At 36.6% G+C, this 27,858-nt stretch overlaps 2 protein-coding genes across 2 annotated transcripts; both read right to left on the minus strand.

Moving 5' to 3' along the window:
• Nucleotides 1–965: 965 nt before the first annotated feature.
• On the minus strand, nucleotides 966–5,420 carry kcnk3b (potassium channel, subfamily K, member 3b). Its single transcript, XM_039653454.2, has 2 exons — nucleotides 4,741–5,420; nucleotides 966–2,266 (listed from the first exon to the last, which is right to left on the minus strand). Exons 1-2 carry the CDS (start codon nucleotides 5,021–5,023, stop codon nucleotides 1,398–1,400), a joined length of 1,152 nt encoding a protein of 383 aa, XP_039509388.2. The 5' UTR covers nucleotides 5,024–5,420; the 3' UTR covers nucleotides 966–1,397.
• Nucleotides 5,421–7,258: 1,838 nt separating this feature from the next.
• ezra (ezrin a) lies at nucleotides 7,259–26,216 on the minus strand. The gene is made up of 13 exons (XM_039653446.2): nucleotides 25,956–26,216; nucleotides 20,360–20,443; nucleotides 18,848–18,943; nucleotides 16,700–16,974; nucleotides 14,142–14,225; nucleotides 13,914–14,060; nucleotides 13,422–13,518; nucleotides 12,740–12,903; nucleotides 11,681–11,811; nucleotides 10,914–11,074; nucleotides 9,890–9,982; nucleotides 9,486–9,752; nucleotides 7,259–7,974 (listed from the first exon to the last, which is right to left on the minus strand). Exons 1-13 carry the CDS (start codon nucleotides 25,965–25,967, stop codon nucleotides 7,810–7,812), a joined length of 1,776 nt encoding a protein of 591 aa, XP_039509380.2. The 5' UTR covers nucleotides 25,968–26,216; the 3' UTR covers nucleotides 7,259–7,809.
• Nucleotides 26,217–27,858: the final 1,642 nt, after the last annotated feature.

A 27,858-nucleotide genomic window follows, 5' to 3' on the forward strand; every position in this document is an offset into this window, starting at 1 on the left:
AAAGCGCTTTCTCCTTGGCAGGATGTGAAGATGGCACACACTCCTGTGTGAGCCAAACATAGCCTGAGCAGCAAGTCCTCTCTGATTCATGAGTGATACACAGAACACGATGTCCAGATCAGTGCTGAGAGGGTCCGTATGGGATAACTGCTGTTTTTCCTACAGTTCAGACCAAGGTCATATTTATTCTTTATCTTCAAAGCTGACATTTATGTGTTAAACATCTAGAGTAATTAGATACCTCACTTTCAAAAGTCGTATGCACTTTCCGTGCCGAGATGTTGACTCAGATATCATACATAGACAACTCTGTCCTCGTTTTTGAAAAAACAAAAAAAACAAAGTGCAGCCGGTCTGAATATTATTTTATCTCTCCACGTGACCTCCATCAGGTTAATATGTTTAGGAGGTTGAGGGAGTCATGTTGGTATGCCACCTGGATCAACAAATACCTGATAGGTGTTTCATTACACTGAAGTCTACAGCGTATTACAGGTGACTCATTACATAGTCTAATAATAATATCCTTCATCAAATCGCAGATAATAAAGAGTCTCAGGTTCTCAACAATACAAAAACTATCAATGCAACATGGTTATGCAAATTGCAGAATTATAGAATTGGTCTTTTAAGGAGTATAAATTGAATTGGCAACACCCCACAGGAAGTTAAACGGATAGGAAGGTGAATTTATTGAAAGAATTTCAACGCAGATCATGCATTCAATGGATCCCCCAAAGGGGAAAAATAGGAGAAGGGAGGAAAATAAGTTTTCTTAACTTGTATTATATCAAAACTTTTTGCTTTGTTTCTCAAAAGTATTGCTTTCCCCTAAAAAAAAAAAAAATCAGCGTTCACTCACAACAAAAATAATAAAAAAGTGTTTTTACTCAATTTTTTTTTGTGAGCAAATGCGAACGTATTGCAATATATTTGTTTCTCCCATCTCATATTTTTCAGTCACCATTATGAAATATATAAATAGACTTTTCTGTTACTTCAAACATAAATGACATTTCATCTATCTTTCTATCTAAACTCAACTCAAATTCTGGAATAGAATTGGAATTTAAAAGGCATTCTCAGTTCAATTCTGAATGGCAAACAACACTGCAATGCAAAGCCAAAAATGATTTATGAAAACTCTAATCCCACACGTATTTCATCTGAACAGGGTAAAATCGCACTCCAGAGGTTTTTTGGACTGTTATCTATTGCACCATTTCAGGGTTCATTTAAAGTAGAAGACTTGATAGAGATTAGATGTGTTGGTGTAAAAAGAAGTTTTCATCAGTCCATCTCGAGCTTGGGTGGTCCGTTCAAGCATCTTATGCTATCCAAAAAATTCATGTGACTCATTAAAGATCTACAGTGACTGTATAAGGAAGTGAGGTGATTCAGACAGAGCTGCGTCTCTTGGAGAAGAGCCTGAACGGCGAGATGTTTCTCAGGTCAGCAGACACAGTGCTAATGGCCGAGCAGCGTTGAGGGTTGCACACGCAGCCCGTCGGGCCGGGTTCGAAAAAGTGGTGGGGCGACATGTCTCCTTGCTCCATCAGCGCGTCAGTAAAGGACATATCCTGCGGGAGGATCACCATTTTCTCTCGGCTTTTGTACCACAGGCAGGAGCACACCGTCTGGAAGTGAAGCACCTCAGCGTAGACGCTCTTCAGCCCTCGTCTTTTGTCTCGTCCCGCGGCGGCTGGGCTCGGAGGGTCCGGACGCCGCAGAACCGAAGCTATCGGTTGATCTTTGGAGAGCAGCGCCCTCTGCGCCGCGTCTCTTCTCTCGTCCTCGGTGTTCATCGTCATGAACCGTAGCACCACTAGATTGAGGAAAGCACCAATCACTGTGAGGCCCATCAGGATATAGACAAAACTAAAGGCCACGTAATGAGGGTCGTTTTGGAGGGCGTTGTCCTTCTGCAGGGCCACGTAGTCCCCGAAACCGATGGTGGTGAGGGTGATGAAGCAGAAGTAGAAGGCATGGAAAAAGGTCCAACCTTCATAGTGGGAGAAGGCAGCTGCTCCTACGCACAAGGTGCTGACGCAGGAGAAGAAGCCGATGATCACCATGTTGGCCATGGAGACTTCCGGCCTCCGCAGGCCCATGCATTTCTTGGCTTTGTGCAACAGGAAGCGGACGAAGGTGTTGATGCGTTCGCCCAGGCTCTGGAACATCACCAGGGTGAGGGGGATGCCCAGAAGCGCATACCCCATGCAGAACGCTTTCCCAGCATCCGTACTGGGGGCGGCATGGCCATAACCTTGGGAAGGAGAGCAGAACAAGATACGTGACTTAAAGGGATACTCCACTTTTTGGGGAAATAGGCTCATTTTACAACTCCTTCAGGGTTTGAGTTTCACTGTTTTTTAATCCATCCAGCCGATTTTCTGATATTTAGAAGAATATCAGTTTCTGGTCTGGCTGGATGGATTCGAAAACGGTAAAACCCAGCTGTTTAACTCTGAGGGAGTTGTAAAATGAGCCTATTTCCCAAAAAAAGTGTAGTATCCCTTTAAATAATCAACATTTTCATGGAAGAATGGATGTTGTATGTTTAGATGTTTGTAGACCTACAGATCCTGCATCCATTGGAATGGACATCACGTGATTTGTGGTTTGACCCAATAAAATGTTATGTTTTTATAATATGGGTAGTTTCTGGTCACCGATTGGTTCCTGATCAACCAATCACAATGAATATATGACCCTTTGCTTAGTCTAGAATACATTTCCCTCTCAACAACACAACTCAACGCTTAAAGAGATAGTTCGGCCAAAAATTAAAATTCTGTCATTAATTACTCATGTCATTTCAAACCCATAAGACTTTAGTTTATCTTCGGAACACAAATGAAGATCTTTTTGATGAAATTTGAGGGCTTTTACATGGTAATTTATGTTAACGGTAGTGTCATCAACTTGCACCCATTATAATCCTGATAGTATCAACAAGTGATAATATTCAAAGTTAATTTAAAGTTAGTCAAGACCATACCAGAGAATGTCAATGGGTCTTTGGTTCGACTGAGTTTGAGATTTACTGGGTCAATTCAACCTTGCAGAAAAAAAACATAAGTGTTCTTTGGTTGTGTATATCAGCTAAACAACCTCTTAAACAGAATAATTTATAGGTAAACAGGACAGTCAATATCTTCACTGTTTGTAACTGGCCAGAGTAATCAGACTCTTCGTCACACGCACATACCTCCCACGTTTATTTGTACTGGATGTTCTTTAACTTTCTGTAAATATTACTACTAACGTTCATTGCACTTAGCCATCGCTATGTCATGATGCTGTAAACTACAATGAGGGCAGACTAATATGGCATTAGCCTGGAGATTTTTGAAGATCTTGGTATTGGGATACCAAAAAGACTCATGAATTAAGTTTTCAACAAGCAAATTAGGAGAACGAAGTAATGAAGAATTTAACATTTCAAAATCTCTGTTCTTTTGTTTTATTATTTGGACAAAGGCTGATGTTGTATCTATAAATCAATCTAATAAAAAATATATATTGAAATAATCCGAATGACTACTTTTTATGTGCATGAACAAATAATAACCATAATTCCAAAATGTAATGTTAAATGATTTATGTAAATATCTTCATCTGACCTTATCCAAACCCTACAGTCCATGTGAATCAATATTTAACCCTATAACCTAATACAAACTGACATGGTGACCCACAAATGGTAAAATCTAAATGAACTGATTATATTCAAGTCAAGACAAAAAATAATTATATTTGTCATGAAGGATGTTTGAATATGTAAAAAAATGAGTATTTGTACAATATATGATCAATAAGAATAGCAAAAGTCATTTTTAATCTGATATTAAAAAAACTATTAGAGTCTTTCAAACAAAACATGCATGAGGGTTAAAGAGAAATAAATAAACCTATACTATTTAGCCTTATTATCATTCAACAGGCAATGCAACGTAATTGTCTTCAGCTAGTGAAAACGCAGAGACAAAACTCACATACATTAGCATTTTGTAGGGTGCTCTTCCAAAAATAACCCATGACCATTTTTGAACTAATCCACCGGAAGCAATGACGAAATCACCATGAACCGTAACACAGGATTAAGCACTTCAATAATGACTGTATTGAGTCTAATTTCATTATTTGTGTTAACTAAGTCATTTTAACGAGCACATTTCACTAAGATTGAATTTTGCTGAATTTCGGCAGTATTTTTATTTCAAAGAAGCACATAATAAAATGTTGATTTCAGGTTTGAAAACTGTCAGCTGCAGTTGCCAGATTAACTTTCCGGTTAAAAATACAGTTTTTTGGGCATTTTGGTGATTGTAGCCTATGTTAAAGTCCATATAGCTAGTATATGATTACAATAGCCTACCTAAAAATATTACTCTTATTTGAGAAAATATGTTCAAAGGAAAAACCAAGCAATGATTTTAAGTACATCGAAAATGTCTTCAAAATAAAACAGGAACACAGAACACAAATGCTATAAGCAACTAAGTAACCAAATTACATTTTTAGTGGAAGGAATTGAATTGCCCCTTTTCATAAGGGGATTCATAATTTTCACTAATAGGCTAAACCATTTTTGGAAAATGAAACATTTGTTTTTACATAAAAGTCTAAAAAGTGCAAATGATTTTAAAGTTGAATGGCATATAGTATAGGAAACTAACATAATTCGACTAGAATGACTCTCTTAACAAATTAAGTTAATCAGAAAAAAAAAATTACCAATGGTCGTTATCACAGTGATGGCAAAATAAAAAGACCCGGCGAACCTCCACTGGACTCCGGCTTTGTGAGGCTTCAGAAGCAACACGACCTTTTCAATCTGATCAAAGTCAAGCCTGGTGAGATTATATTTATGCATGAGTAGAAATTTTCGATAGTCGAGCTTGCCCTTCTGTGTTTTCTCTTGCTTTGACTCGAGAGCATCGAAGACTCCCGCTCCAATGAGTAAATAGGACAAAGTGCAGATAATTAAGGCGAGTGTCCGCAGGTTTTGCCTCTTCATCTTCTCATAGTCGCTCCAACATATCCCTCAGTTTTCAAAGCTCCGGTCCGGGCATGGGAACTTTCCTGATTCATGGCTTGTCATAACTCCCTTGCACCCCTTGGCAGCAATAACCCAACCGAGGGTCTCCTGAAAAAGTGGCCAGTGGCCACAGGGGACCGCTATTAAAAGATGTCGTGTTTAGTGGGAGCTGTTCTTTCAGCACCACCCCCAGGGACTCATAGGCTACACACACTCCTTATATGGTCATTCCCTTCGGGTTACAGTATGAAGGAAGGGTTGCGCGTTATCGATCATATTACATTGTAATTCTTGGACTTACCATTATAACAGCAACAACAGTAAATTATGCATAATTACATGCAGCTAACCCTCAACCAAATCCTAATCCTATCCTACCCTAGACTACATGTAGTTGCTTAATATTACACAGTATAGTTAAATACATAATTACATACAACACCATAAAATTAAATGTAGGCTAACCAGAATTTTCATGTAATCGGGTTTTTTTGTTTGTTTTTTTTTATATTCTAACCGGTGTGTGAACAGCTTGTAAGGAGACTTAAAAAACGAGACCAACCGCAACTAACTTCCTAGTTTATAAAAACCCCGTAGGCGGATATTTCTGCGAAGGACTCGGGCCGGTTTTGCCGGGAAAATCCAAAGGATGTGGCGATAACTCGCGCTCCCGAGAGCCTCTCTTGAATGCTATGTTAAGGAGGATATTGTCGAAAGAGCCATTCTGTACTGTAAAGTTAAGGTGTCATGCAAAGAAAAGGGATTCATTCAAACTAGTCTCACATAATCAGATCTATATAGTATCAAACACAATTTATATTTAAACTATCATTACAGAGTCATTTTTTAATTTAAAGAGATTTTTTTACATTAACAGAGTGATTAATTATCTCATCTTTGTTTGGACATGATGCCAGTGAATTGCAGAGCTAGTGCAAACATTTTCCACATAGTTGTGGTCAGATGCTCTCCTCTGTAATTTTTGTGTCTAGATGTTCACTAATAGGCTTTATTGCTGAAAATGTATTTCCAACTTATTTTTATTTGTAAGTAGTTTGCCGAGCAATGAGTTACTTGCTGTAGTTCACATAACAGCCACAGGTGTCGCTAATAACAATTCGACATGTAGCCCTGAATGTGTCACTCTTTTAGAAGCTTTTTTTTACAGTGGCCCAGTAGTGCACAATACAACGAGCAAAACAAGCAAACCCAAGTTCACAACACTTTATTTCGTTGTGTTGTAGATTTTCTATTGTGTTGTAGCCTACTTTTTCCTTTGTGTTGTTGTGGCTCATTTCCATTGTGTTGTGAATTTGTGTTTGCTTTTTAAATTTCGTTGGGTTGTGTACTACTGAGCCACCGTACTTTTTCGATTACTAATGTGATAACATGATAAAGTGTTGCCTCTTCATTTACATGAAGAAATTAAATAAAAATAGTTTAAGAAAATAAACAAGCTTTAAACCTGGGATTTTTTTTCCGCATTTAATCTCCCTTGCACATTTGAAAGAGTTTGCTTATGCTTTATTAACGGCAATAATATATAATAGTCACAGCATAAAGCATATACAGATTCCTGAATTTAGAAAGTGTATCTAATAATCACTGACATAATTATCTCCAAAAAAAAAAGTTCATAAACCGGTGTGGTTTGCTTTTTCAAGAACAGAAAAAAAAACCTAAATAAACTGTTCCTACTTTCAGTGAAAATCATTGTAGTCTAATGGAAAATTTTTATAGGAGGTTTTCAGGGAACTAATCCAATGATCGCTGAAACGTTTTCCAATGGAACACAGTAATCCAGAGTCCAGACCCCTTGCATGTTCGCTGACCCTTTGCATATTTCAACAAATGGTTTCCAGGCTTCATAAATTGTTGTCTAGCAACATAATTAACGCTCTAGTCCTTGAGTAAATATCAGTGGTCCTTTGTGGGTTCAAGCAGGCGTACCCTTTGCATAACAATTTGCCTTTAACAGCCTCTCTGCGCATCAGTGCAAAATAAACTAGTTCCTTTAACGGCCACAGCAAGGACATCTGGTTAAACAGACAATGCAAACCTTTCTGCTATTCTGAACAATTCTGCTATCAAGACATTGTGCTGTCTTTTTTTTTCTCTCTTCAAAATCATTTTGCCACAGACCTTCGCCAAAACGTGAAAAACATGTTTAACCAAGCATTTTTTCGTCCCACAGTAACTCGACAGAAGTCGTCATTCAAATCAATTTCATATTTTTATTTCAAAATATTACATAGAAAATCTAATTTACTATGCAGGATTTAATTAATCAAAAATCTGTTAAAAACATTGAATTGTTTGTTATGGCCACTATTTGATCTCATCCATGCATAGATAATTATCTACAATCCTCAAACTCTATCTACGCTTTCCAAGCATAAAAACTCCTTTTTGTGAGGAACTGATGCGTTTCATGACACATAAAGATCTTAAGTTAGCCACATTAAAAATGTTCCCATAAAAGATGACATGATTTAAAAGACAAAGACAAAGCCTTTGGCACAATTAGCATAAATAGGATCTCAAGAGTGTTCTCAAGATAAACTTTAAAACATACACATCATTTTAGTGCCTTCAATGAGCATGTTGTCCATATTTGTCGAACCGTACTATTGTGTACAGTAGTGTGTAAATAACCCAGTCATTTTAAATGGCAAATACAAAGTGAGACCATTTATGATTAGATAAATTCACCCTTGAACAGCAACACATGAGCAGAGCAAGTTTACTGGAGAATTGATCAGCCATTACAAGGCTTCAAACTCATCTATTCTCTGCTTGGTGTTGCCCATGCGGATCTGACGAAGCGTCTTGTACTTGTCCCTCCCGGCCTTTACGTTTTCATTGTGCAGAATGTCGTTCTGAGTCTTCATAGAGTTATCACGGGCCTCGGCCAGCTCAGAGCTCAGGGCCTAAAAACAATTTAAGATGCAGTTAAATACCAGATAAAGACAATTTAAATAGAATATTCGGATGCATAACAGTGGCGTATGGTACGTACTGAACTGCAATTGGTGATTTCAGAAACAAAACATGTTGTTCGCGAATGAACCAAATAAACGTGCCATTATGTTTATATAAAACTGTACGAATGAAGCATGTCTTTTATGAACAGCCTAAAATAGTAAGAATAACAAGGCTTGTAATTGTAAACAAGTTGTAAATCAATGTACTGTAGTGTTTTTAGTGGAAAACACTCACCTAGCTAGTAGTGTAAACTACAGATTCGACAGATTTGAATCACTGAATGAATCAAATTCCGTACTACAAGTCAGTGTTACGCAAGTATATAGCATGTAGTATGTGAACAAACTGAAAAAAGGATAAGACTTTCATGTTTCGTTCATGAACAAAGAATTTCCTGAACGAATGGATCAAAATCCCAACTACAAGTAAGTGTTATGTTTGTATATTCATATAAACTGAAATGACAATGTACTGGAACAATGTAGATTTCAGATATAGATACTTAACAAACCAGTGGATGAATCTAGATCTGTTTTAAGAGTTCAAAAGATTCAATGAATCACTGGGATCAATCAAAATCCCAACTACAAGTAAGTGTTATGTTAAATAAACTAAAAAAAATTCACTGGAACAATGTAGATTTCAGAAATAGATACTTAAAAAACAAGTGGATGAATCTGGATCTGTTTTAGGTGTTCAAAAGATTCAATGAATCACTGAGATCAATCAAAATCCCAACTACAAGTAAGTGTTATGTTAAATAAACTAAAAAATAAATAAAAATACTGGAACAATGTAGATTTCAGAAATAGACACTTAAAAAACAAGTGGATGAATCTGGATCTGTTTTAGGAGTTCAAAAGATTCAATGAATCACTGAGATCAATCAAAATCCCAACTACAAGTAAGTGTTATATGTAGATATGTATTTAAACAAACTGAAAAAAGGATAATAAGGCTTGTTTCATTTGTGAACGACTCTGTGTTTTTGAACAAATCTCCTAAAAAAATGATAAAATGAGTCCTAATGCTCAATCACTCACTCACTCAATAAATAAATAAATCACTGATCACCAATACTGGTATAATTTTGTAACATCCAGATATAGATACTGAACGGGCCAGTGGATGAATCTGGATCTGTTTTTAGGTGCTCAAAAGATTCACTAAATCACTGAGATCAATCAAAAACACAACTACAAGTAAGTTGAACAAACTAAAAAAAAAGTATAATAAGGCAGGTTTCATTTGTGAACAACTTTGTGTTTTTGAACAAATCTCCTAAACGAATGACAAAAAGTCTCAAGAGACAGTTACTAAACAAATCAATGAGGAATCAGGATCTGTTTTAAGGTGTTTTTCAGAATCAGAATTTGATGAATGGTTGGGATGAATTACAATTCGTGCAACTAATGCAAACATAATTAAGTCTGAGGAAAGGTGATCCGCATGTTACCATGAGCTGTTTCTGCACACGTTCGTTCTTATTCGCCTCTGTGGTGCGCTCCTCCTCATTGCGGTGGTCCTCTATGCCCTCCACAGGCAACTCAGCACTGTAGGTGCTGTTGTTCTCCTCGTGATCATCATGATCATTCTCCAAGGGCTCCTCCATCATGGCCCGGGCAGCCATAGGGGCGGCCATGGGGGCAGCGACCACAGGGGACGACATAACATGCTGCAACTCCTCACGGGTCTTTTCCAGATCACCCTGAACCTCTTTAGCCTGAGAAAAGTAGAGAGGTCAGTTTTAAGAAGAATTGAACCGTATTTCAACAATTTAGGGCTGGATACCGAACGATATGAAACATATATTTTTATCTATATCGCACAGCCCTAATAGATATACTGTTCACAACTCACCCTGTTCTGCCATTCATTGGCTTCCTCTTCCTTGACTCTCTTGGCTTCCTCCAGCAAGACAATCTTTGCAGTGAACTCTGCCAGCTCTGCTGCCTTTTAAAGGAATCCAAAAGGTAAATCTTTCTTTATTTCACTAAAGATAAACAAATAATTCTGCCCTATTACACAAACTGTCACAGAATATGCTAGTGTCACTGTTTAAAGGAGTAGTTCACTTTAAAAAAAAACTTTAGCTGATAATTTACTCACCCCCATGTCATCAAAGATGTCCATGTCTTTCTTTCTTCAGTCGAAAAGAAATTAAAGTTTTTGATGAAAACATTCCAGGATTTTCACCATATAATGGACTTCAATGGGAACCAAACGGTTCAAGGTCCAAAAGACACTTTCAGTACAAACTGCAAACTGTTCAAAGGGGTTTATACGATTCCAGATGATGAATAAGGGTCTTATCAAGCGAAACGATTGCTCATTTAATAAATAAATAACAAAGTTTAAGTTTAATACGCTCAAATTTGTTTGTGTTAAAACTCGTTCACCAATCTTTTTCCAAGTCATTTGGTTCATTCAACGAACGAAACGAACGAATTGACTCGGCAAAAGATTCGTTCATTTTGATGAACGAGTTCGAACAGGAGAGTCACAAACGCGCGTCACAGAACAGAGCGACCATTTGAGCTTATTAAACTTAAACTTTGTTATTTATTTATTAAATGACCGATCATTACGCTTTATAAGACCCTTATTCATCATCTGGAATCGTATAAACCCCTTTGAACAGTTTGCAGTTTGTACTGAAAGTGTCTTTTGGACCTTGAACCGTTTGGTTCCCATTGAAGTCCATTATATGGTGAAAATCCTGGAATGTTTTCATCAAAAACTTTAATTTCTTTTCGACTGAAGAAAGAAAGACATGGACATCTTTGATGACATGGGGGTGAGTAAATTATCAGCAAAAGTTTTTTTTTTAAAGCGAACTACTCCTTTAAGGTGTGTTTTGTGTGAAAAACTGTCCCCAGCATACCAGCTGTTCCTGATTTTTCATCTGATCCTCAGCTTTCCTGGCCAGCTCTTCTTTAGCTATCAGTGCTAGCTGCCTCTCAGCCTCCAGACGCGCTGCCTCCTCCTCCACCCGCCGCCTCTCTTCCTCCAATATCCGTGCCCTCTCAAACTGCTCCATCAGATCTGAACAATACACAGAATCATCCAGAAGGGGGCACCAGACACTCGATTATACATGATCATTCGTTGCAAGTGTGTGCCAAGTAGGGTGGGTCATCGGATTTTGTATAATAAGCCAAAAATAAGTCGCAGGCTGTTTTTGGATTTGAACATGCAAATATTTAAGAGTCTATGATTGGATCAGTATTGTTTCTAGCATGTTATATGTTTGGAAACAGTTCTTCTAAACCTAATTGATTGAGTGTGTGGCTTTACATTTCTTAAACAATCATGTATGAAGACACATCATGGCCATATTCCAGGATGACAATGTCAAGATTCATAAGGCTCAAATTGTGAAAGAATGGTTGTGAGGAGCATGAAGAATCATTTTAACACATGAATTGGTCACATGTCCAGACCTTAAATTCATTGCAAGTCTTTGGGATGTGCTGGAGGAGACTTTACAGAGTGCTGGACTATCTCAGATAAATGTTATGATGTTATTTCCATCAAGAGGTTCATCAATTTTTGGTCAATATCTTTTATTGACAATGCAAGAGTCCAGCACTCTGTAAAGTCTCCTAAAGTCTACTATATGAGATCAGACATCTAGTGAAATATTCTTACCTCTCTCAACCTTTTTGGTCTGCTCTTCAACCTGTAAAAGCTTCATCATCATCTCTTGCTTCTCTCTTTCCACAATCTCTTTTTCTTTCTCTATTGCCTCCCTTTTCTTCTTCTCATTCTCTAGCTGGGCTCTGGTGGGGGGAAAAAGGTAGCAAACACATTTAGGTCCACATTTACTAACAGCTCGGTCCAGCACAAACCCTCTTTTGTCATTAAAAATACAGTTAGGATTTACTAAAGACACGCAGTGAAAAATTACCACAGAAAAGGCATAGACAGGGCTATTTTTGCAGCTGACCTTATTGCATATGCATTTGTAGGAGTTTCCTTTTCAAACGCAAAACGTATGGGAGGAGAATATTTAAATGAATCGTGCAAGGTTTGCACTCGTCAATTTACTGGTATTTGTGCCATTATTTACCGCTCAAAAGCATGTCTTAAAGGGATACACCACTTTTTTTTTGGAAAAGGCTTATTTTACAACTCCCCCAGAGTTAAACAGTCGAGTTTTACCATTTTCGAATCAATTCAGCCGATTTTCTGATATTTAGAAGAATATCAGTAACCAGACAGTTTCTGGTCTCACTGACTACCATAGTAGGAAAAAAATATAGTATGGAAGTCAATGAGACCAGAAACTGTCTGTATACTGATATTCTTCTAAATATCAGAAAATCGGCTGAATTGATTTAAAAACGATAAAACCAAACTGTTTAACTCTGGGGGAGTGGTAAAATGAGCCTATTTCCAAAAAAGTGTAGTATCCCTTTAAACCAGACGCTAATTTGCGCTCCTTGTGTTGCTCATTATGGAAATGATCTTAATGATTGCGCTAATTTGCCCCTGTTTAGTCAATCTAGCCCAAAATATACTCCCAATGTAAACAGTAAAACCTCACACAGAAAATAAATAAATAAATAAATAAATATTGTATTAAATTAACTATTTTTGTGGCCAACATGCTCTGGCCTGAGCTTCTTGGTGTCTTGCTGTGACCACAGGGCAGCTGTTCTCTGCTATATAATGACGCACTCTGGGCACTGAACACTGTGTCCTCACCTCTCCATCTGTCTCTGGTGTTTCTCCTCTCTGGCTTGTGCCTTCATCTGCTGTACCTCAATGGTATCAGGTTTCCTGCGTTGCATGTAAAGTTCATGGTTTCCCATGCACAGGTGCAGGATGCGCTTGTTAATACGTAAACGAGATGCATAGAACACAAAGTCCTGCAAAACCAAGAGAGAAATAACAGAATGTGACACATTTAATGTCATATGCATAAATAATTGGGCTAATTTAGCATAACCGGACTTCTTGAATGACTAAAAAATACACAAGAAATGCAATCCTGTACATATGACTTGACTGTATAGACCAACTTCTTTTATGAGGAAGAGTATATTTTGGATGCATAACATGAAAAATATCAGGGAAGGGTGTTCAAATGTCCTGATATCGTAATCCAGAAAGTAAAAAGTAAAACTTTTTCTTACAGTTTTGATCAAGGAAAATTCGTTATTAATTAGATGGTTACACCACATGACATTTATCATTAAGTCATAACATTTAAGCTTTGAAAATGACAATCAAATTTTAAAACCATATGAGTTCATTTCTAAAAACTTGACATGTATTTGAAATGATTTTTAAATGGTTTTTAATTTCTTCTCTTTTGATACTCTTATTTGTCGTTGGCAATAATTTCAGTGGGGGGAAAGGCGAAATCATTTATGCAAAGACTTACGGGAGCCTTTTTGTCAATGGGTTTGATTATGAACTTCTTGTCGTTGAATGAGATGTTCCTTATTTCACTCCAAGGAAATCCAATCTTTGGAGTCAGCCTAAGTAATGAAGAAAAGACAAAATTGAATAATGTTAATTAACAACATGTATTTGTGTAGGATCAGGGTTTGGTTTTTATAATTAATTATGCATAATTTACTGTTTTTACTACTGGAAGCACATGTAACGTAACAAAGCGGTACCTTTTTTTGTAATTGTAAAGTCTTTTTTTGTGCTTGTCAACAAACATTACAAAAATCTCAAAGTTTGTGGTACACTAGTCCTTGAGTGCATTGACCTCTCAATAATAAGCAGCAGGCGTTGATGTTGACTTGTTTGGCTTGTGGGCTTGAACAGTCACTCTGCAGGTCATTAACCACACGGTCATGGCACACTGACCCCAATATCCCCAACTAACATTTCTAAATAATCAGATCTTGCTCACAAAGCTTACCTATCATCTTTTTCATAGATGTTAAGCCCCAAAGCATCCACGCCTAACCACAGGTCTGTTCCTTTCTTGTTCTTGATGTCAAAATAGTTGACACCATACATCTCCAAATCCTGTGAGATCTTCAGATACTCCTGCATGGCATCTTCCCTAGTGATACAGAATTCAAAGTAATGATAACGTTGAGTGACATGTAGGCGAGCTGAATGGGAGCATATAAGTAAAACTCACTTGAGGATTCCTCTGTGCTCCTCATGCCAAATCTGGATCCTCTCCTCCCATTGCTCTTTAGACAGTTTGTGCTGGTCAAGCACTCTGTAAACATAGAATATCAAAATCGCATGCGTGTTCTGAGTATTATTGCTTCTAAACGATTTGTTTAATTCTCCATCACCACAGATCCTGACAATTGTTAATATTGAATTATGAATTTCTGGAATTTTGTGATCCAAACAAAGTCAAAGTGATTTTACAAATATTTACACACTATGGTAAATTCAAGTAGGTACATTTCTGTGTGTTTGTTTGTTTGTTGGATAAACTTTAAATAATTAAGTTGGTAACAAACATTTAAATTCTTTCCAACATTTTTGTTTTTTTAAACAAGGTTATCTTTAAGTAAGGTGGACCCAGTCGGTGAACATGATTTCACCAAGTATAACATGTCCCCATATCCTGGAACAACATTTCAATCAACCAATCAGATTTGAGAGATAAGTATAGTCTTATGTGTGGCCGTATCAATCACACGATGAAGGAGATTACCACAGAAAAAAACTTTTATTTCAAATAAACTAGGAAAGATCGCAGAATGATAATAGAAACACACAACCACACAAATGTAAACAAGAACTGACAACAGACGAAACATGACAGGGAGCATTAATACAAGGAGAACATAATGATAGGCAGGTGATAATATGTAACCATAGGACCAAATGAGGGCATAATCATAAACAAAGGAAACAAAATCATAAAGGGGCTTTCGCAATGGGTAATTCTAGGAACTAGCCACCAGGGTGTTTCCCTGAGAACGAATGTTTGAGGAGCATTTTCCTGGTTGCATTCGCACCGCCAGTAGAAACTCTCACGTGACGGTGGCTGCGCTTGTTGTTGTGACTTTTATTTTGACGGCGCGGCGGACTTTTATTTTGACGACGCTGAGAACGCCAGAGCCTGAGCACACAGTGCTTGCATTCTCCGTGTTGTTCATTAGTTTACGATCTAACACGTTATTAGATAGAACTGTTATACATAGAAAGTAGACAGTATATGAAACGGTGTTAGATTATGCCGTGCAGTTGATGTCCAGTGTTGCTAGCTGAGCAGAAATAGATAATCATCATGTTTAGCTTGGTCCCCTCAAAGTTGTTCGGCCAATCAGCGAACCGTACACTAACATCACATGTAGTCCCTATTGAGAATGAGGAGTTGACGTCATTTTACAGAGCCCCTCCCCTCTCCGCCATGTTGGTAGGATTCCCACGGCAAAACAGTATTGTTTACGTGTGTTTTTAGCTCGGCAGTAAAGGTGTTTCTCGCAATACCGCACTGTTTTACCATGCCTGCAGTAACTGCTGCGTTAAGAACTCCTCCAGTAACTCACACGATACATTTGGAAAAGATAGGAACAATGGAATACAGTTTTTGGGGTTACCGAAATGGACACAGCAGGGAGAGTCTGACCTGACGAGGAGACGCGGATTGCTGGGTTTGCTGATGCCTTTAGTATACGATTTTCACTGTTTGCTGTGCCTTAACGACCATATGCAAAAGTGTTGTTTGAGTGCCTTGTTCATTACTTTTTTATTTCATTGAAATAAATGTTTGAAACAACTTGATATGGCCAAACAATATTTATTGAGAACTGAAATATATAGGCTATTTGGACAACATACGTTTCATGGACAACACAAGTAATAATAATAAAATAATAATACTGTTATTAGTGCAAAAGAACAAATATATTGATGGTGCTTCTCCAAATACAGCTGTTTTGCACTTTGTGCGAGTTTGTTCCTGTAAGGTCCCTTATAGTTTTCTTTCGCTTTACTTTCTTCCTTTTTTTCTTGTATTCTTAGATCCGTCTCTGTCCTGCCAAAATAATAAATGCTCGAAAATTAAAGAGCTCTGGAATGTTTAGTCGCGTCTATGGGTTCAAAAGGCGTTGCCCCTGGTAACCGATAGCGTCTCCTACCATCATGGCCTACCGGCTCAGACCCCGCCCAAATCGGCACGTGACTCCTCATTCTCAATAGTGCTCGCTTAGACCCTACTCTGAAGTAGGAGCTACATAAGTTCATCAAAAAAGGAGTTCCTAGAACTAAAATAGTTCCTAGTTCCTGCTGTGCGAACACGCCAAAACATGGGCACTTTTGCCAATACTTCTAGGAACTATGAAAAGGTTCCTCTAGTGCAAATTGCAAAAGCCCCTAACAGAGCTGGGAAACAGGAACTATGTGAAACAAAATCATAGAGAGTCTATAACCTTGACATTTACAGTTTCTGTCAAGTTTAGGCTTACAACCAGGGTTAGGTGCTTCTACATCAGTGTTATTCACCTATCAATTCCCTGGGTAGGGTTAGGTTTAGGTGCAGGGATAGGGTTAGGACTACATTTTACGACAGGAATGTTGTTCCAGGATCAACAAAATATCCAGTAACATGTCTTACATGGCAAAATCACATTGACCATGCTTAATGTAAATCTTATTTAAGTCATTTCAACTCGCTGAATCATTAGAACGCACTAGATTCATGTTTTTTTTTATAGCAGTTTCCCCCCTCACCTCTGAGGCAGAAGCCTCTCAGACGACAGGTATCCAGTTTTTTGGGGTTCTGGTGAGTAGTCTCCAAACTTGGCCTGTACAGAATATGAGGCCAATAGCACTGCTGTCTCTGGGGGGCAGTAGATCTCATCGCTCAAGATGCCTTCCTTCACTTGCAGGAAGAAAAGCTTTTTTGTGATGTCCTGAATCAGTTCCTCAGACACGTCCTCAGGGTAGTGCTTGGCCCGAAACTTAAACTGCAGAGGGTTCTCTTGCTTTACCTCTTGAGAGGACACCTATGAAATCAGAATCAAGAATGATTGTTGGTTTGCGGAGCCTCTGAAGGAACATGGTGACGGGGAAATAAAAAGAGAAGACAGTCACAAAAAGAGAGAGTCGACGACTAATCAGTGATGCTCCCACAAACACACATTGTAAACCAAACACAAAAACACTTACACACTGAATTATAAATTCTTAATTTGATTTTCATTCATTTTAGATGTTAATGTTATAATATTTTACTATTTTCATGTCCTTTTAATTATTCTATGTATTCCAAGCTTTGGCAATATTGTATGCTGTACATCATGCCAATAAAGCAATTTTGAATTGAAATAAATGCGGAAAAATGTCATTTTTTTAATGCTTTCAAAACTTTTGCATTCTCCCAATAAACTTTGTGTTCCCAAATGCTGATAGAAATAATATGAGGTGGTAGGTAAGAAGTATATTTCAAAACATTTATGTTTGCTTGCAAAACCATTGCATCCCCTCAACACACAGATTGATTGTTAACATACACAACTAAATGACTACAGTATATATCAATGTTGAGTTCTAGATGTCATTTCAGTGACTCAGCTATTGATTTAACTTATTGTTTTCCATTGTTGAGCAATAATCAAAGTTCAACATCACCTGATTGACTTGTGACTTCTCTAACAGGAATCCTGTAGTGGACAATGTTTATTTGACTAGCAATCTACACCTATGGTTTTGTCTACTGGGCTGCCAGAGCACAACATTTGTGATAACTATTACTATATGATGATATGTATATTAGGTGATTGCATGAACAATAAATATAGCAACTCCACAAAATATAAGTTAACTTGAAGGAACATTTCAATTGAACTGTTGTTCTAAAACCTGAACTTTAGTAACTTAATCAAATGTGTCATGTTGCAAATATACAGTCCTGTCAAAAGCAAAGGCAAAGGCATGTATTGTGTAATTTTATGTAAAGGCCCACTAGGGACTAACATTGAGAATTAGCTTCGGCTAAAATGTTGTAGTATGGAACATGAGCTTATGTAACATACTTGTCCCATTCAAATAAACTTAAAAAAAAAAAAAAATCACATGTCAGAAAGTCAGCCTTCATAGTTGTACATGTAAGAGTAGTAAAAGAGTTGTAAAATAACAATTATATCCCCACCCATATAGCTAACACATTCTCAGTGGTTTTTAGGACATTCCTATGTTGTTGTCAGGATGTTTGCTGGGGTATTTTGGGTAATTTCTATTGTGGTTACAAGCCAAAAGAGCCCACCCCCAAATCTCTACAATACTTTAATCTGTAGATTTGGATTGGGTGCCTGTAAGTCTATGGGATTCTTTTGACTTTCCGTGAGTCTGCTCTGCTCTGATTGGTCAAACGGCCCAGTCTGTTCTGTCTACCACTTACAGTTGCGTGTCGGAAATGAAATCTGAATTTCAGGTCTAGTTCTTCTGCAGCACTTGATAAATAGTGACACGAACAGTCACAATTGCATTGATTTTTCCTGTATCATATCAGGCACAAGTCCTCATCCTTTTGAAATGCATGCAAAGTGGATTCGCATGACAACACGAACCAAACTCTTTCAGTCTCAAGCTACAACTACAGTGTTTGAGAACAGGGCAAAATAGACACTGTGTTCGCGGGCAGCCAATGAAGACCAAAGACCATTCGTTATTATTGTTGCAATTCAGATTCGATTCATTCTTTTAGGAGACAATTGATCTTTCAAACTATGCAGACCTTTTACATTCACAAACAGCAACATTGGACTCGAAAAAGCATAATAGGGGCACTTCAACATGTGTCTTGGTATTAGTATTGGCCCGTATTGGTGCAAATACGGGTTCGAATACAATACATTTTCTGTATAAAATCAAAAATACCTTTTTGTCCAGTTTCAGCCATGTCAGAAAGCCTTTGCTGTCTGTGTACTGAAGACCAAAGTACCAGACCTCACGCAAACCCACCGTCTTAACCACCTGAACACATTAACACAGGGGAGGAAATTCAACCAGTTACATGGGACTAACACAATGAAAAATGTAAACAAAATGTGATATCGATTGCTATGACGTAAATTTAAAACATAATACCTAATCGCCTGCAGCACTTGATAAAACAAGCATGACCTTATGTTGGATGTCAAACAATGGGAGAGTCTCTGTTCAGAGAAGATTAGAATAGGAACTATACAATTTGAGTTCATGCTATCAACAGGGAGGGAAACCACCAACCCACCCGCCCTCTTATCAGTTAGGTGTGTACAAATAGGCAGAGACGGTGTCCACCACCTATATTCCATATACAGTAATGTCATATATCATACCTCACTAATCACCATATACCAAGGTAGTCCCGCATTACTAATCTCAACAGTATCTAAACAATGATTTACACCCATTGACTATAGTCAATAGCATGAATTCGGGTGTGTCTCTGAGGTAACAAAAATGCTTTTGCAATTAGCTACAAAGTTTTGTTACAAAAATAGAGTATAAGTCACTAGTTTATGAGTAATTGTGATAAAACAAAAGTAGAGCATTTGCCTAGTAGGAAATAGTAGGAAAGTATTACTTATGCAAGTGCATAACGATACCCTCATGTCATGATTTCGATACATATCACGATACGATATTATTGCAATACTCTAAGACATATGATGAAAGGTTAACAAAAAATGTACTGTTGATTAAAATGCTAACTTTGACATTACACTGTTGGTTTAAATGAATAGGTTTGGACTCTGTGCTTGTAACCCATGACCCAAAACCCTCTGTGCTTATAACCCATAACCCAAGTTCATGATTCTGAAACTGAAATCACAGAATTATTTTAGATGAATATTCTTGCACTATTTCTGACTAGATTTATAGATAGATTTAAAATAATGTTGGACACTTTTTACTGGGCAAGTCACATAAGTCATATGGCATTATCAGGACCCACAAATATTCCCCCATTATACATTATAATCAACATTATATATAGTAGTTTAATGTAGTACTGACACTAAAACTCTGAAAACTTTTTTCTCACACAGTAACTTTTATTTTGGGGGGACTATCCACGATACATACTGTCACTATCCACAATACGTATTTGTATTGCGATATATATTGTGGCACGATATATTGTTACACCCCAAATATAAATATCATCTTGGTAGAAGATTTTCATAGTTTGGTGAGGTCTTCTAATTTAAAAAAATGAAACAAATTCCCATTAGTTTTGAAATAAGCTTGAGTTATTTTCCCAGCGTGCAATGCGAAACTACAAAAATGTTGACGCAAAAGTGGATGCAATTTACTCCTTAGCTTAAAAACACATTTAAGTACTAATTCCTCACATGCCGCCTCAAGCTTGAAAGAAATATCAGGAAGATTTCAGGAGGTTACCTGCTCAAAGAGCTGTTTGCCTGTTGTAACTGACTGGATCGCAAATTCCAGCTCGGCATCCATAGTGGTGACACGGACATTGATCTGCACAGAACGAACAAAAGTGTGTCAAGAACGGGAATAAATTAAAGCAGGATATTGGTGGCATTTGTATAAAGATTTGTTTGAATTTATTACACCTGAATTACATAACACCATTGTCTTATCAGATATTTAAAATCCCATCAGTCAGAATATCAACCATCTAAATTACATGTCATTCTACAAAGCCACAGGCAGTAAAGCCTTATGACAGATATGCATTATGTAAAATCTTCCAGAAAATTGACATCTTAGATGGTTTCAACAGATCCAACTAGTCTAATCCATTACTAATTTGGGATACTATAATATACACCACCCGCCTAGAGCTTTAAAATTAGGGCTGTCAAACGATTAATCGCATCCAAAATAGTTAGGTGTTTTAAAAAAAATATTATTTATATATCAAATATTTATATTTATATATAATATAAATTATATATAAATCTATATACAGTATATACATTAAAATATTTCTTAAATATATACAAGCATGTGTGTGTATTTATATATATAAAATAATTATACACAGTGCACCCACATATATTTTGAGACTGATGAATCTTGACATTGTCATCTGGAATATGGCCTTGATGATGATGATATTCCTACATGATTGTTTAAGAAATGTAAAGCTACACACTCCATCAATTAGGGTTAGGAAAACTGTTGCTAAACATATAACATGCTAGAAACATGATAATCACTGCAATACTGATCCAATTGTAGACTCTTAAGTATTTGCATGTTTAAATCCAAAAACAGCTAATTTTGTTTTGGCCATGCTGTGTATTTTAAAATGTATGAGATTTAGTTTTGTACTTCACAAAGTAGACATTAAAACAAAACACCTTGCAAACATGCTTGTAATGTACTTAAACTGACAAAAAAAACTCTAACATTAACAAGACATAAAACTAAAAATCTGTTTCTAAGGACTTCAATGGTGACAATCTCTTGTCCAAGGTCACGTTTCAGTCCAGCACACTTTACACAAGCTTTCATAACGTCCTGGTGAACCTTGACAGAGCCTTACAAGTACTGTCAAAGTTACACAACCTCATTGCAAACTACTCTAGAGCTGTAAAGATAAACCCTTCAAACTTGTGCAACAAATGTTAGCAAAGTTATTTTCAGACCCATCAACATTTCAGTTCAACGCTTGCTTCCTGTTATAAGTTCCTATTCGAAAAGCATAAATAAAAGACCTTCATATAATCCAGGATTAGTGCACATTTAGTGGCTCTAATCACGGCAAAAGTTCAAGCAATAATACTCACACTGCAATAACCATTACACCCCGGTGTTAGTATTTAGCCACATCAGCAAGTAAATGATCTGCATGTTTTGGCCACCTACTGAAGAACTATTGGTTAATTGCTGACAATACAAAGTTGCAACAATTTTTTTTACCACTTTAAACTCCTATGCAAATTTGGAACAGTAGAAAATATAACTAACTTTAATGAAAATAATGAATTATATATAAAAGCTATATAAAACGGGTTAACTGTAACCATGCCACAAAAGTTTGAGGTTGGTAAGATTTTATGTTTTTAAAATAAGTCTCTTAAACTCACCAAGGACGCATTTATTTGATTTAGAAAATACAGTAAAAACAGTAATATTATGAAATAGTATTACAATTTAAAATAATTGTTTTCTATTTTTAATTTATTCCTGTGATGCAAATCTGAATTTTCAGCATCAGTGTCACACGATCCTTCAGAAATCATTCTATGCTGATTTGTGGCTCAAGAAACATGAAAACAGTTGAGCAGCTTCATATTTTTGTGGAAACTGATACAATTGTCTCAGGATTTTTGAATAAAAATAGAAAGATTGATAAAAAGTTCAGTGTTTGTTTAAAATATAAATATTTAGTAACATTTTAAATGTCTTTACTATCACTTTTTTACTATCAATTTAATTCTACATTACTATAAAATTCATGGAAAAAAGAGATAAGAGAATACATGCTCTTTCACAGTAAAATCTTTAAGTATATATTTTTAGTATTAAAGTAATAATATAATTTACCTAATAATTTATGGTAAAAAACAATAAATCATAATAAAAAATAAATAAATAAATGTAATTCGAATTTTATGTCATTTTTGTGGCAATATGTTTCTGTTGTGATATAAAGGCCTGGCTCGCAGTCTCCGCTCTAATTCATCCACAGGTGTTCATTCGGGTTGAGGTCAGGACTCTGTGCAGTCAAGTCAATTTCCTCCACACCAAACTCGCTCATCCATGTCTTTATGGACCTATAGCTTTGTGCAATGGTTCGCAGTCATGTTGGAACAGGGAGGGGCCATCCTCAAATTGTTCCCACAAACTTAGGAGCATGAAATTGTCCAAAATGTCTTGGTAGCTGAAGCATTAAAAGTTCCTTTCTCTGGAACTAAGGGTCCAAGCCCAACCACTGAAAAACAACCCCACACCACAATCCCCCCTCCACCAAACTGTACACTTGGCACAATGCAGTCAGACAAGTACCGTTCTCCTGGCAACTGCCAAACCCAGACTCGTCCATCGGATTGCGTGATTCGTCACTCCAGAGAACACGTCTCAACTGTCCAGTGGCGACGTGCTTTACACCACTGCATTCGACCCTTTGCATTGCACTTGGTGATGTAAGGCTTTGATGCAGCTGCTCGCCCATGAAAACCCATTCCATGAAGCTCTTGACACACTGTTCTTGAGCTAATCTGAAGGCCACACGAGGTTTGGATGTCTGTAACTATTGATTCTGCAGACATTTGGCGACTTCACTTCAGCTGAGCGCTGACCCCTATATATATATATATTAGGGCTGTGCAAAAATTAATTGCGATTAATCGCATCCAAAATAAAAGTCTGTGTTTACATAATATATTTGTGTGTGCTGTATATAATTGTTTTGTATATATAAATACCTATGTATGCATGTATATATTTAAGAATTATTTGCTCTTAAATTCTATATATAAATACATTATCTATATTATATAAATATTTTATATATGAATAACACATTTTCTTAAATATACACATGCATGTATGTGTATTTATATATACAAAATAATTATATACAGCACACACACACATATATTTTGTAAACACAGACTTTTATTTTGGATGCGATTAATCGCAATTAATTTTTGCACAGCCCTAATATATATATATATATATATATATATATATAATCTGGCACATTTACACAAGTTCTCATGTCAATTACGCACTGTCCATTTTAAAATAAAATATCCACACATAACTCTCTGTTTTAGTAAGAAATCGTGTACAATGATGTGAATAAAATTACAAAACATTAGCACAAGGTGTTCAGTCTTCTGAGTATCACTATCAGCGTAACATAATGCAAATTAACCTTATCAGCAAGCCCTTAGATAAGGCACAATAGGCTGGCAGCTGTGTCAAAACAGAGCTTAAATCACTGCTGTAACTAGTATGGTCTCATTATATATGATAACATACACATAATACACAATATAACTAACTGTATAACTAACTAATATGGTATCTTTATATATGATAACTATACTACACACTTAATACATTGGCACATATGCTTTCAGTAATCAAAAAGTGGCAAACAAGCTATTATTGGCAGCTTTAGCCTCTCCGTATCCAAAGCAAATCAAAATTAACAATCTCAACGCCAGCATGGCAGGTATAATCTATAATCTTCAAAGCTTGTCCTCTCGGTTGGATTTGTCCTAGTAATGGAACAGACTGCATGAGTGCTGTTTAATCCAGCAGTCACCATCTCCATGAGCAACCATCAGATCTAGCCGGAAGAAAGACGTCATAAGACCTGCGCGTCTCGTTCGCCTTGGAGGGTAAAGAGTACCTCATAAGGCAGTGCTAACCCACTTCTCAAATCACACACAAGTGTTTGTGCTCCACGTAGCCTTAAATAAGCTTTAGGTCTTCTCTCAGATTAAATAAACGTATTTGGATAACTCATGAAAAATGGAAATGGACATTAAATTTCAGGTATATGATGCTGGTCACCATTTCTTTTAAGCTTTTTAATCAGCTTTTTTCTTCTCTAGTTTGTTTCAATGGTCTTGCGGTGTCCCGAATGATTTTTTCCAAAGTATTGGCAAAGTACATTCTCTCAATTCATATGAGTTTATGAAAACTGCATGCACAATAATTGCAGCTGGGGTTTAAAGTATGTCTGTGATAATCCTGGAAGGACTTTGTACGTTTCAAGCAGCGAGGGGACAATTTCAATTGAATTATCTTTTCTAACAATTGTAATCTTTGATAATAGACTGTTCTTTATTGGCATCAATGGTTCATGAAGAACCTTAACATTATGGAACTATGGAAGATAAAATATTCAGTGATATTATTGAGAAACCCCCCCTTTTGGAACATTTATTTTAAAGAGTGTATGATATAATGGCATATTTCTGTTTTAACCAAATAATTATTAATTTAATTCAATTATAATGTGATACTCAACAATGGGGACAAATTTGGTAATGCTGAATCTCCATATTTCTCTCAGAATGAATCGCTTTTTCACTTGTAACATGTCCATGCGGTGTGCAGAAAGATTCCACTCTCATACCACTAAAAGAACTCAAATACTTACAAATACATAAAGATTAAAACCTTGATGAATAAGCTGGTTTATCAGTAACCTCTCAGCAATAATTCGAGTGACATCACATCCTGGTATTCAAATACTAAAGTCAAAAGTATGTTCACAGCAGCACATTTAGCTAATATTTTACTTTGCGGCATTCTGCGCCCGTGAACACAGCATGAACTCATCCTCATTGTCTAAGTTTAGTTAATGAGTAAAGACTCATCATACTCAAGCATGTTAACCATCACATTCATAGTTAGTATCCTCCTAAAGTTTGATGTACACCTCTTGGAGATTAATTATAAAGATGATAATGTAATTTCAGAAATAACCACTAATCATAAGCATTATGATTTAGATATGCCATTTTACTCGTCAACATTGACAATGAGGTAATATAGTAATAAATGGCTGCTTTACCTTGGTTTAACTACTGAATGCAAACAAAAAATATCCTATCTTTCAACATTTGGCATAACAGATTACAAAAATATTGAATAAAATATCAAATAATCTTAAACTGTAAAACGTTTTGTAATGAAATTAGTCTTTTTGACAGATGACTATTGTAAGTCAGCAGGCATAGATAGATACAAACCCCACTAAATAAGACACAATTCAATTATATTTATCAAGAATAAACATAAATTAGGAAAGACATACAGTAAGTTAGACATACTAGGCTACTTTCTTCACAAAAAAATATCTGTGTGTAATAGGGAGTTTAACTTATATAATTGTTCCCATTTATTACACCTGTTTTTGTTCTTAGGGGTGAATGCAGGTTGAGTGGGACACATTTTGCCATTGAGATGAACGGGAAAAAAGTGTCCAAATCAACCTGAATTTACCCCTATGTAAACATAAACTTTATGTTTAATAAAAAAGAAAAGAAATACTTACAGGCTTAGGCATCGTCAGTCTTGTATGGGAACCAACTGAAGAAAAGAAACCATAGGCGCGCGCTGGATCTTTAACAGTCTCTGTGCTCGCGACCTATCTGAACAGTGAACGCTAGAGACTCATTCCTGAGTCATTTTCGATAGATGGTGTCAAAGCCTCGCCCCAGCGATAGCTAGTACGATAAGTTAGTTAGACCACTCGAGTTAAAGAGGCGCAACGGGTCTCTGCTTACCGCGCAGCTGCGGATCCTGTAGGTTCGACCTTTGATCGGGCTCGCGCCCAGACGGCGACGCACGCAATGCGACAGACCCAGAGCACCGAGCAGCGAGCACGCACTGTATGCAGTAATGCAGCCTTGCTAATTTGAACAGAAGGTTGTCTCGTTGCTATCAATGAGAGAAGCTCTTTAACAGCTCACTGTTACATTACAGCATTCGTCCATCCATATACACTGCAGGTGGAGAGATCATGGGTGGAGTTGAGCTTACAACAAAGGTGTTCTCAACTTACTCTAGTCTATTATTAGCCTAGCCTAGGCCGACAGGTAGGCTAATATGTAGTAGCCTCACACAACGTAGGCTATTTGAACACTTAAAGGAGTAAGTTCACTTTTAAAAACTTTTGCTGATAATTACTCACCACCCCATGTCATCCAAGATGTGATTCTTTCTTCAGTCGAAAAGAAATTAAGGTTTTTGATGAAAACATTCCAGGATTTTTCTACATAGGCCTATAATGCACTTTACTGGTAACCAAACGGTTCAAGGTCCAAAAGACAGTTTCAGTGCAAACTGCGAAACTGTTCAGAGGGGTTTATACGAAACCAGACGATGAATAAGGGTCTTATAAGCGAAACGACGCTCATTTAAAAAAAAATAACAAAGTTTAAGTTTTATTAGCTCAAATGCTCGCCTTGATCTGTTCTGTGATGAGCGTTTGTGACGAACTCGTTTATCAAAATGAACAAATCTTTTTCGTGTCATTTGGTTCATTCAATGAATGAATGACTTGGAAAAAGATTAAGTTCATTTTGAAGGGACCCTGCCTTGCTGTCCTACCAGTGCCTGAATTCATGTAGGCTACACGATATACTGATTCACGACCAAGGGAAGCTAGTGAGCTGATTGAGACACACCCTAGGTCTTTAAGAGTTCTGGAAATTTTGAGTTTCATGGTTGGAGATAAACTCTGCAGAAAAGTGGATCAGGGTTGAAAACACCTGTGAAAAACACCTTTTAAAAAACATTTTTTAAGAATGTAGGGTTATCATAGACTGTAAAAAATAGAGAGTTATTTTGGTTTGACATTTGATCTAATTTATTGGTTTTTAAATGTGGGTCACAACCCATTGGTGAACCTGCATCCCGAACCGCATTAACACGTGCACTGCATGCAGAGGAGCAGAACTGCTCGTGGGTTAACATGACTGCTTTAACTAAAAGATTGCTTCATCATATTTAATTTAAATTCATTTTTTTAATGAGTATCAAGATTATACATCTAGATGGGTCATAGCCTGAGTTTGCTGATCTAATGCAATGTCATTTATACATTTTAAGGTCCAAATGTTTTTAGGGGCCATTGTAGTTTAGTAATTTTGTTCAGTGTTCGTCTTTTTAAAAAAAAAAAAAAAAACATGTCTATGTAGTTTTATGTTTTAGTACTTTCCTTTAGTTTGAGTTAAGTACTTTAACTTAAACTAAATGAAAATAAGAAATGTTGCCTTGACAACTATAGCTGAATAAGTGAATAATATAAGTTTGATAGTTTTTTATATTTTATTTTAGTTACTGTTTATTTTATTTTTAAAAAATTAAAAAAAATTAGTTTTAGCTTTAGTTTACAATAATTTACAGACCAAGCTGATTTGATTCATGGTTTGAAACAAAAACTATTAAATTAT

Source organism: Pimephales promelas, chromosome 15 (genome assembly GCF_988280905.1).
Source record: "Pimephales promelas chromosome 15, fPimPro1.hap1.1, whole genome shotgun sequence".
In the NCBI taxonomy this organism is placed as follows: domain Eukaryota; kingdom Metazoa; phylum Chordata; class Actinopteri; order Cypriniformes; family Leuciscidae; genus Pimephales; species Pimephales promelas.